The sequence below is a fragment of the Nematolebias whitei genome, chromosome 8 (genome assembly GCF_014905685.2).
Source record: "Nematolebias whitei isolate Nwh7 chromosome 8, NemWhi1, whole genome shotgun sequence".
NCBI classification, from domain to species: domain Eukaryota; kingdom Metazoa; phylum Chordata; class Actinopteri; order Cyprinodontiformes; family Rivulidae; genus Nematolebias; species Nematolebias whitei.
The window spans coordinates 7,008,632-7,020,167 of NC_056505.1; the positions used below are offsets into that span (position 1 = coordinate 7,008,632).

The window sequence follows — 11,536 nt, forward strand, 5'->3', positions numbered from 1 at the left end:
GGGGGGGTCATGGGGCCCTCCACCAAGAAATTCTGAATAAGGTAGATGCCATTTCTTGCACTGTGGTGTATTTTAACAGGTTGTTAAACATCTATGTTTATCTACATCGGTAAACACTTGATTCAATAACTATTTTAGAGAGAAACAAGAAGTAGCCTGACCAACAGCTCTCCTTGTGTGAATAGAGCACACTCCACTTCTCTCATGCATTCTAAACCCCACCCTGGTCAACAACCGCCGGTATTAATGTAGCGCTAAGCTAGCACGCAACACAGAGGTGTGCGTCCTGACAAGGAAAGTGACCAAGGAGAATCCCTGCATGCGGTGTGGTGAGTTGTTGTAGGTAACCAGGAAAACACGGTGTAGATTTTTAGTGGTTTATTCAAGTGGAATGGATTTGTTCAAAAAGAAATAGAAACAGTGCTGGATGAACTAATATTTCATGGTAAATGTGTGTGTGTGGTGCTGCTGCTGGTGGTGGTGGTGGTGGGGGGGGGGGGGTGTCTCAAAATGAGCATTTTGTCAATGTGAGGGAGACATGTCTTCTTCTAATAATAATAATAATAATAATAATTGTTGCGACGTCTACGGTTGAAGCTGAATGTAGCAAAGGTATGGCTAAAAGGAGTAAAACTGTAGCTAGAACAAGGTAGCAAAAGGTTAAAGTTAAAAGTTGCAAATGGTTAGCTAAAAGTAAAAACACAACCTAAAAGCAATTAAAAACAAAATATTAGGTTAAAGTAACACAATACTAGCTAAAAGCTCAAACAAGCAAAATCTAGGTGGACGTCAGTATTGGCAAATTGCTAGCTAGCATTTGGATATACGAATGAATGGCTAAAATAGCAAATAGTACGCAGTTGTGGATTGCAAAAAATGTACGGAAAACTTAAAAAACAAGAAAAAAAAAACGGAATGGCATCAATGTTGAGTCAGCATTCACACGAAACATTTGAATGGGCCAGGCAGGAGATAGGTGGTCTCCTGAGGGAGTGATTTATTGTTAATGGTTGTAGTTTATGTCTGCCTCCTCGGGGGTTGATTAAGGAAGTGCAATAAATTACACGAGTGGCAATTAAACAGGTTTTTGTGATTTTTATTAATGTGTTGACAGACAATAAAATGAAATGGGCCAGTGTTGTGATGATTTGGTGCAGTTTTTGCCATTTAAACGGCAGCTTCAGGCCAAACAAACGGGCGTCTTCTTCCAATCTGGGTGGAGCAACAAATAGATGTAGGCTCGTGATATGGAGCTGGGAACATTTAAAGATTCGCCGTTGAGAGATGTAACTTTCTTTACATTTTTCCATTGTCGATAGTCCTTAACGAGGGCATATATGTTGAGAGTAGAAGGCTTAATCAGATTCATCTACACATTTAACAATGATATCTTTGTCAGTTCTTCTTTCCGAGCCTGAAAAGAAAGGATACTCTGGATAGTGTGTTTTTTTTTTTTTTTTTTATCGGAGAAGAAAAGAAACGCCCTTCACATCGTCGCAAACAAAAAGCGAAACAGGATATGGACTTCGCTGCGGGGCTTTTTCAAGATGCTACAATGAGATGTGTCAAAAGACAAAAAAGGTTTCTGGGAATCCTAGTCGGGGTTAAAAAAAAAAAAAAAGGATGTCACTTTATAGGCCTTTTTTAGTCAAGCAACAGTGTGTTTTTACAGCTCCCGGTGAATCCTGAAATAGAGCCTAAAGAGCTGAAACAGCATTAGTTTGAGCTTCCATTGCTCGCTGCGCCTGCGTTTACCTAATTCCCCACAATTTAGAAGTTTCCACGAGGGTCCTGACTTGCAAAGCTGAATGATTTCCCTGGAGATGTTGAGCCCGCACAAAGCTTTTAGATATTTCTGTCTCCTGTCCCGCTTCTCATTGCTTTTGTAAGTGAAACTGAAAAGGGAAAGCACCGAGGGGCCTTTCAGCTTATTCCGATGGGTTAAAAGTGCCTTGATGAGGTTCAAAAGAGGCTGCGGCCTCAGACAAAAGCAAGGCCCCATCACTTGTACTTTTTTTTTAGGTCTGTGTCTGTCTGGCCCAGAACAAAGAGCCCTCCCATTGACCTCCAGCAGACTTTTTGGTTTGGCCCTTGACTGGCATGTTAAGCCTTCAGAGTGCAGAGAAATAGGCTAAGCTAACAAGGCTGCTAATCAAAATGATTGACAAGCCTCCCTTAGACATTGATGCTTATTAAACTCTCTGCAGAAGTGTTTCCAGGTCAGTATGATGTTTTTGCCTCAATATTTTACCACTTATCTGTTCAAATAAATAAAAAAAATCTGCATCACATCTACTAGAAAACAGCACATACTTTGTTCTGCACCGAAACCTTCAGGACACACTTTATCCCATGAAAATGGCTGCAGTTAAAACCCATTTTAATTAGCAGTTAATCTGGATCATAAAGTCTGGGCTGATGTTTGGTTTATGAAGTCAGCAGAAATGAAAAGTGTCTCATAATATTTCAGACAGTAAAAACTTCAAGGTACTCATTGCAAAGTCATGAAGACCAGGCCAAAAAAAAAAAAAGTATTACTGTAAATAAGAAACTTAATCTGCGCATTATTGTTCTCACATCGATGTATCCTTAAAATTAACATTTTGTAAACAAACCTTGTGAGTTGAAGTCATGTACGTGTTTCATATTTACCTACAAAAATATGAGGTGCCACTTGTAAAGTTACACAGTCAAAAATTAACAGCAGGATTTTTGGTTATTTAGCCTTTCATAAGATTTTTTCTTTTCCAAAGTCATGTTATTCATACATTTATAAATGTCAGTTCACTAACTAAATACTTAATTTACAAGCTAAATATTTAGTTTACAAACTAATTACTTGCAAGTTAGAAAGCTAAATATTTAGCTCCACACTACATATTTAGTTTAGAAACTAAATACTTTACATGCAAGTTAAATATCTAGTTAGTAAACTAAATATTTAGCTCCACAGTAAATACAGTAAATATTAAGTTTACTAACTAAATGTTTATGTCCAAGATAAATGTTTAATTTACAAACAAAATATTTAACTTGCAAGTTAAATATTTAGTTAGTGAACTAAATATTTAGCTCCACACTAAATATTTAGTTTACAAACTAAATGCTTAACTTGCAAGTTAAATATATAGTTAGTAAACTAAATATTTAGCTACACACAAAATATTTAGTTTATAAACTAAATGTTTATGTCCAATATAAATGTTTAATTTCCAAGCTAACTATTTATTTTCAAAACTAAACATTTAATTTCCAAACTAAATATTTAATTGTCCAAGTTAAATATTTAATTTTCAAAATAAACATTTAATTTCTAAGCTAAACATTTAATTCCTAAACTAAGTATTTAATTTAACTAAATATTTAGCTCGGACCTAAATATTTATTTTCCAAACTAAACATTTAATTTCCAAAATAAATATTTAATTTGTGAATTAAATGTTTAAGTCAGATATAAATATTTAACTTGCGAGCTAAATATTTAGCTTGCTAGCTAAATAGTTAACTTGCAAGTTGAATATTTAGTAAACTAAACATTTAGCTTGAACAAACATTTAGTTTGTAAACTACATATTTATTGTGGAGCTAAATATTTAGCTTGCTAACTAAATATTTAACTAGCAAATTAAGTATTTTGTTTTACTAAATATTTAGCTTGTAAATTAAATATTCAGTTTAGAACTATGACATTTGTAAATGCATGAATAACATGGTGAAAATATGACTTTGGAAAAAAAACAACTATTTTTTCTTATGAAAAACTAAAAAACCTAAATTTTGCTGTTAATTTTTGTCTGTGTAACTTTATAAACGGCACTCCATACGAAAGAGCCAAAATGATGGAAAATGGGTCAAACTTACCGATTTAGCAGATGTTTCACAAAAGCTTCACCTTTAAATGCAGAGCTGTTTTTTATGATGCTCCACCGCCCTGCTTGATCTAATATTTACTCCTGACAGTTGTCTTACTCTTTTTGTTTGCTCTCATGTTTAGCAGCAGATAAACATCTTCTATTAGAGTCTACACATGTTCGATTTCAGCTCATCCGTTTACGTACACTGCAGTCTACCTGCTGTGTCCGTCATGTGACTAAGCAGGTTGTTTACATTGAATGCGTACCCACATTTCAGAACTGAATGTCATTTATCGTTGAAAACTGCTGAAGTCAATTCAAACTGAACCGTTTGATTCATCTCAGGATATACATTTTATTGTAATGGTGACTGTTCAACTAATCAGGCACTTTGTTTTGCAGGAATCCTGATGGGGACGTCCAGCCGTGGTGCTACATCCCTGATCATGAAGACGGGGTCTACTGGAAATACTGCGACATCCCTACATGCCAGAGTAAGACTGCCACTCCTTACTCCTCTGCACTTTCCCACCGTGCCCTCAGGAGCATACTGTGAGCTTGCAGACCAGCCAAACCATTTTTTATTGCTACTCTCATCTTCCCACTTGCTTTGAATAGCTTCACGAGCTGAGATGCTTGTACACAGCTATTATCATCCAAAAAATGTCTCTAATTGCCTCTCGTCACCCCTCCCCCTGCCATGTCCGGGCCTGTTTTTACTTTAATGCGAGCCGTCAGTCATGGTGTGAAGCTAGAACTTTTTTTTTTTATTCGTTAAGACAACCAAGAAAGTCGGACGAAGGACTCGAGAAGGATGTCCAGCTAACTGCACTGATCTAAAGAGCGTGAACTCCCTGACCTGTGTGTGTGTGTGTGTGTGTGTGTGTGTGTGTGTGTTGATAGGATTCCCCTTTGGCTTTGTAGCTTGTTTTGACTCGCTTCTTGATGCAAGTGATTTTGTGCATCTGTCACTTTGTGGAGAAATGTTTTCTTCCCGTGTCTGTGTGTGTCTGTGTGTGTGTGCGTGTGTGAGCTTCCCTGTCCAGTAATTCCTGCATCAGTTTGTTTGATTGACTGGTTACACTTGGAGATTTTGTGGTTTTGTGCGGCTTTTTACCAGTTTGGCGAACGCACAAAGCGCCGCCAGTTTTTAATACCATTACCTTCATTCTCTCCACCTTTTTAATCGCTCCTGTTGAAAAGCGACTTGGGCGGATCACCGGCTTGTGTTCTCAGTGCCAAAGATCAAAATTCTTGCGGAGCAGGTTTGAATTTAGTCATCTGCTGCGTTTGTGTACCCAAAGTGTCACTTCTGCCGATGTTGCTTACTTTTTACTTCAGGCTATTTCAACAGTTTATTCTTCACTTTTTATAAAAAACCCTCCAAAGCTGGCGAGGTCAGAGGGTTTTACTGCTTTCTTTTTGTAACTACAAGAATCTTTTGGATTATTCTGTTTATCTAAAGTAAACATTTCTTTTTTGTCTTTTTAGTTATGAATTGCATTCCGTTTTATTTTTTATGTAATCAGCCTCTGCCGCTTGGTCCTTTTATACCTCCGAGTTTAGATTTTACGCCCGAGTCTTTCCGTCTTCTTACAAGGTTTACATAACTTTATATTTTTAATAAGTCATGCTAAGAAAAGCAAAGTACTGAACTTCACAACAGAAATGTTTGTGTCACTAAATTTCAAGTCTGGCTTAAATATTTAAAATAATCAAATGTCTAGCCTTTCTTAAAGAAATGCATATCGCATGCCACCTTTCAGTTTTAGACAGATTTTCTTATGCTGATTTTTAAGTTATAACAGTTCTGGTCACATTTTGAAAATAGCTATATGCACAGTTTCAGACAGTAATTGTCCAGAATGAACGGTTAGCGTTGGAGTATGTGTTGTGAATGACTATCAGCCACTACCACACCAAGTTTTAGCTCAATATTTGTAGAAATGACGCAAATATGTCACTTTTTGCTCTGGCTAAAGCTCATTAGCTGTGGCAGCCATCTTGAACAGAGTTAATCTGTTGTCGATGTACAGCAAACGTTTGTTTTCAGGGCGTTTCATTAAAATTTGTTCTGTGGTTTATGAGATATTTGGTACCACTTTACAAGACTCCCCTTATAGATGGCTAACATTATTATTTCCTCTATAAACATTTGTAAATCATTAATAACTGCTTATTATGCATTAATTAAGGGTGAGAAAGAGACAAAAGTTTCTTGCCAAATCTGTTCACCTACATATTTCATCTGAGTTGTTATATTAAACATTTCAGACTAAGTTACTACTTTGTAAGCACAATAAGCATTTGTAAACCTTTTTTTTTTTTTTTAGGATATAGTATTAGTTGTAGATACTTATAATGCAGTGATAAAGTACAATACTATACGCTAAAAAGTAGGTTTATAAATGCAAACAAAGTCCATGCTCAAGAATCCAGATATACAATCCAACAATTTTCAGTCAGGTCATCTGGACAATTTCTTTTTTTGTGCTGAAACGTTTCACCTTCCATCCAGAAGGCTTCATCAGTCAAGGAAACACACAACACAAAACTGATTCTTCCCCCAACAGCTTACTCCAAAGTGGAACAAACCAGTTATGTTGGTGCTAAGATGGTGTCTTTGGCACGCCCCCTCCTCCGGTGCCGGCCCTCTCCCTCGTCGACAGTCATGTCAAACTGGTTCCAAACCAACTAAGTCCATGTTCAATAATCCAGGTATACAGTCCAACAATTTTCAGTCAGGTCATCTGGACAGTTTCTGTCCAGGTTTACAAATGCTTATTGTGCTTACTTGGTCTGAAATGTTTAATATAACAACACTAGATGAAATATATACGTGACAGATTTGTCTCTATTTGGCAAGAAACTGCTCAGTTTTGTCTCTCCGTCAGCCTTAATTAATGCATAATAAACTATTATTAATAATTTATAAAGCATTCATAGAGGAATTAATAACATACAACTATTATTAGTCTAGAAGGGGAGCCTTATTGTAAAGTGGTACCAGATATTTTGCTAACAGACAAACAGGGTTCAAATCCTGGCCGGGGGGCTTTTCAGGGTGGAGTTTGCATGTTCTCTCCGTGCATGCGTGGGTTTTCTCCGGGTGCTCCAGTTTCCTCCCACAGACCAAAAACATGCATGTTAGACTGATTGGTAACTCTAAATTGTCTCCAGGTGTGAGTGAGAGAGTGAATGGTTGTTTGTCTCATTTGTCTTTGTGTCCCTGTGATGGACTGGAGACCTGTCCAGGGTGTCCCCCGCCCCTCACACAGTGATTGCTGGACCAGCGATCCTCACAACCCAGAAAGGATGAAGCGGGTAAAGATAATGGATGGACGGATGGACGGATGGATGGATGGATGAACAGGGTTGACTCTAATAATTAATGCCAAGTTTTTAAGTAAAGGTGTTGCATTCAAACTGTGCCGGCGACGTCGCTCAGTCACAACCAACTGATTGACTTATGTCCATTTTTGTGTACTTGAGGTAAATTGACTGTGGCGGCCATCTTGAATCAGGTTGACTCTAACTGGTATTCGGCTGATGTCAACACAAGGGTTTGCTTTCCGAGAGTTTCACTGAAATGGGTCCAGTCAGTCATGAGATATTTTTCTGCAGAAACCGACAAACTTACTCTGCATAGATAATTGTAGTTTTAGGAGAACTTTATTAAGAATGAAGATACATATACGAGTAAAGCTGCTGTTATTGGCAGCTGAACAATAGTTGGACTCCAAGTGTCTTCAGGTTACAAAAACTCGTGATAACTGCAAATAAATACAGAGCATGCAGCATCAGAATAAGAGACATCTTGGTGACATTCATAGTGTCTGCACAGTCTGACCTTCTCCAGTAACTTGTGTACGTTAAGGGTTCTTTGGCTTCTCGATGGCACCTAAAGACGCATGGGCTGGGTTGATTGGCAACTCTGAAATGTGTGTAAATATAAAAGTGAACCAGCTACAGTTGCCTGAGCCATTGACCTTGTTCCACATTGCCTCCAGCCTGTTTATGTCCAAATAAAAGAAAAGTGATCATAGATGATGGATGTGCAGATTTTATCTGTGAATACTTTGCTTGTAGCAAAATAATGACTCAAACGTGGCGAGCAGGCAGGTAGAATGTAGAAAGAGGGTTTTTTAAACAGATACAAGATGTCATAGAGATGAAAAATGAATAAATATTAATTAGCATAACTTAACGGAATGCATAGCGCCCGCTGCCTTGCACAAAAAAGTTTAAAATAAAACTCTTGTGCGATTTGTTGGCACTCAGTAGCCGAGAGTCATCCTCATCACATAATCTAACACTCCAAATTTAACTCAACAGCTGTTAGAACGCTCAAGTTATTACATTTTTTGTGTTTGCTAAATGTGACTAGTTAAGACACACAAACATACATGCGCACGCACACACACACAAAACAGCACTGCATTCCTTTCGCCTTTTGGTAGTGAAGAATTACAACAAAAATAAATAAATAATAGGAACTGGAAGCTAAAACAGAGTTGTTAAGGCTAAATAAAGCAGAAAACTAGCTAAAATCTAAAACATTCTATATTAAAAGAAGCAAAATACTAGCTAAATGCATGAAATAGCAATATGCTAAGAGCTTATGTAACAAATGTTAGCTAAAAGTATCGAGGCTTGCTAGAATCTATCAAAAACAAAATGCTAGCTAAAAGCTTAAAGTAGCAAATGTCCAGTTAGATGTTAAATGTAGTGAAAGTTTGGCCAAAAGCAAAATGTAGCATAAGGCTAGCTAAAAGGAACAAAAGGTTGTACAAAAGCTAAAAGTTGGCTAGAAGCTAAAAAAGCTAAAAACTAGCTAGAAGCTTAAAAAGCTAAAAGTTAGCTAGAAGCTTAAAAAGCTAAAAGTTAGCTAGAAGCTAAAAAAAGCTAAAAGTTAGCTAGAAGCTAAAATAAATAACATTTAATTAGAAGCTAAAAAGCTAAAAGTTAGCTAGAAGCCAAAATAACTCAAATTTAACTAGAAGCTAGAAGTTAGCTAGAAGCTAAAAAGGCAACAAAATTAGCTAGAAGCTAAAAAATGCTTTAACTAGAAGCTAAAAATGCTAAAAGTTAGCTAAACGCTAAAAAAGCTAAAATTTAGCTAGAAGCTGAAAAAGGCTAAATGTTAGCTAAAACCTAAAAGCAACAGAATGGTAGCTAAAACCTAAATGTAGCTAAAAAATTACAAAAAATAGAGCTACTATGCTGAATAAAATTGAAAAGAAAATGATTTTGTATAAATTTAAGAGTTTTAATGCATTTCAATGAGGAAAAAATGATAAATTATGGCAAATGTTTTCTAAATTGTCAAACTTACAAACTCACAAGTCATGAAAGAGAGGCTAACATCACACAAGGTCTCACGCAGTAGTTGGATTACAAAACACATTTTTAAAGGAATTTATTAACGAAAAGAAAACATCAGTGTCTCTTAAATAAGCCGTTTAAAACGACTAAAGATGATTAAAATGTTGTGGTTGGATAACGGGTTTTAGTAAATCAATGAAATTTACTATTATTAGCAGGAGTCCAAACGTTTCTTTCTTTAGAATAAAACAAACCAAAGGTAATAAACGTGTGTGTGACATGTTTGAACTGAAGGTAACTGTTGGACGTTACTAATCAAACTGTCAATTGGCAAAACTGAAACTCTGTAAATGGTCTAAGTGGGACTCGAGCTGTTTGACCCCTCCAGCTCTCCCATTATCCTGTGAGCTGCATACCTGACTGACGTCTGCAGTTTCAATGGTCCTGGACCCATTAGCATGTAATAACTCCTGTTGGCTGCGTGGCCCGTGTGTGTCTGCAGGATGTATTTATCCAGATCACATTTCACGTGTTTTTGTCTGTAGGAGCTTGTGTGCATCACGCTGGGATTGTCAGGGGCCTGTGTTCGAACACTGTGCGTTTATCTCCGAGTGTCGAGGATAATACACAGAACCGTGGGGGTTTAGTTGGAAAGAGAAGAGCAGTAAACATCTTTAGGGTTTCTTATCTTCGGCGAAATGAGGCCAACTTTTATGAACAAATGCAAGGCCTCTTGTTTCCAATGGGCTCAGCATGTAGTGTTTTGTTTACAGTCCAGCCTGTGAAGAACGCAACTCATCCTCGTGACATGTGCACCACCTCTTACGAGAAAGAGCTTTGTCCATATCAAGTAAAGTGTGGTGTTGTTTTCCCATTTTCTCTGCAGGCCCTAAATCTTAGACTCCTCTCGGTTAAGAACAAAAAAAAACGAGACGAGGTCTGCTGTGAGCGAAGCACCCAGTACCATTGAAACGCTCTCATTCACTGGGAGATGTTCATCCCTGCAGGGAGCTTCCAGACACGGCTGCTCCGTCGCTTCTATTGTGAAACCACAATTGCCACGTGGTGCCTCACCTTCTGGCTCTGCCTGTTCCCAATCTGCTTAATTTAAGAGCCTCGGCTGCCAAGTGAGAGAACGCCGATGCGCTCTTCAGCGCTGCTGTTCTCAGTCTGCGGCTGGCAAGTGTAGCCGGAAAAATACGGCTGTGTGCCAGAGGAACGGCAACGGTGGTTCTTGTTGTCATTTCGTCTGGCTTTTGTTTCGTCTGTGCCTCGGTTTCATCTACTTTTTTGCTTGTGTTTGGTGTTGTGTGGTTGGTAGATGGTTCGCCGCCCGCTGAGGCACCTGCGCCGCCTGCCAGCAGCTCGTTTTCAGTCCTCTGTCACCGAGGGTCGTGCCACCCTTGCGAGAGCGACATGTGGAGGCCACATGCAGCCAGAAACACACGCAGTGAGGATTACAGCGTTGGTTGCTACATGTGTTGATCCATGTAATCCCTCACTGCAGCAGTTATCATGCGCTGAAACTAAACATTTCAAAAAGGCTGTGATTACTGCGCTTCGTCTGCTTCACAGATGAACGTTGCCACGCTGAGTGATGTCCTGCAGATTTGAGGTCCAGACCTCTGAACGCACCGCGAAGCGTATCCTTGTTATTGTTTTTTTTTTTTTTTTTCAAGTGCAGTTCTTGCGTAACCGAGCCAAGTTGCTCCAGTGAAAACCTTTTCAAACATGTTCAGAGCGTCGTCTCTGAGACTTTCTCATCTCATAAACTGCGCTCGGTACAAAGATCGAGAAGTTGAGGGCGGATTCTGTCTCAAGGCAAAGAACTGCACGATTCCCAGCATTCAGGCCGTTGTTTCTATTTTTGTTTATAACTTTTTTAATTTTTTGCAATCAAACTATTCCCGCTGACTTCATGTCATTTTAATCATTTATCTGTTAAAACGTTTGGCTCAGTTGGAAACGGTCTTTTAGAAAATTGATATCAAATTATTTAGCTTTATTTTAAAACAGTTTTTATTGATATACATTGAAAACCGTTTAATTCCATCAAGTACAAACAATAGTTCTCTGAAATCTATTTGAGCATATTGACTATATTTTGTCTTATTTTCCTCTTTGTTTAGTTTTAGCTATGGCCTTGTTCCATTTAGCTTTAAGCTAATGTTTTATACATTTTGGCTTGTTGCTATGATTTTGCTAGTTTTAGCTTGTAGCTACGGTTATGTTAATTTTAGCTTGTAGCTACAGTTTTGCTAATTTTAGCTTTTACCTAGTATTTTATTAATTTTATCTTTTAGTTACATGTTTTTTTTACTTCATCCATAGTTTTTTCAGTTTTTAGCTGTTAGCCT

The 11,536-nt window shown here is 37.8% G+C and overlaps 1 protein-coding gene across 1 annotated transcript in view; it reads left to right on the forward strand.

The window, feature by feature from the left end:
* Nucleotides 1–11,536, forward strand: part of kremen1 (kringle containing transmembrane protein 1) — a 96,192-nt gene that overhangs the window by 42,779 nt on the left and 41,877 nt on the right. Inside the window, exon 3 of the mRNA XM_037680874.1 lies at nucleotides 4,257–4,348. Within this exon, the coding sequence (XP_037536802.1) occupies nucleotides 4,257–4,348 (92 nt within the window). The remainder of the gene's footprint in view (nucleotides 1–4,256; nucleotides 4,349–11,536) is intronic.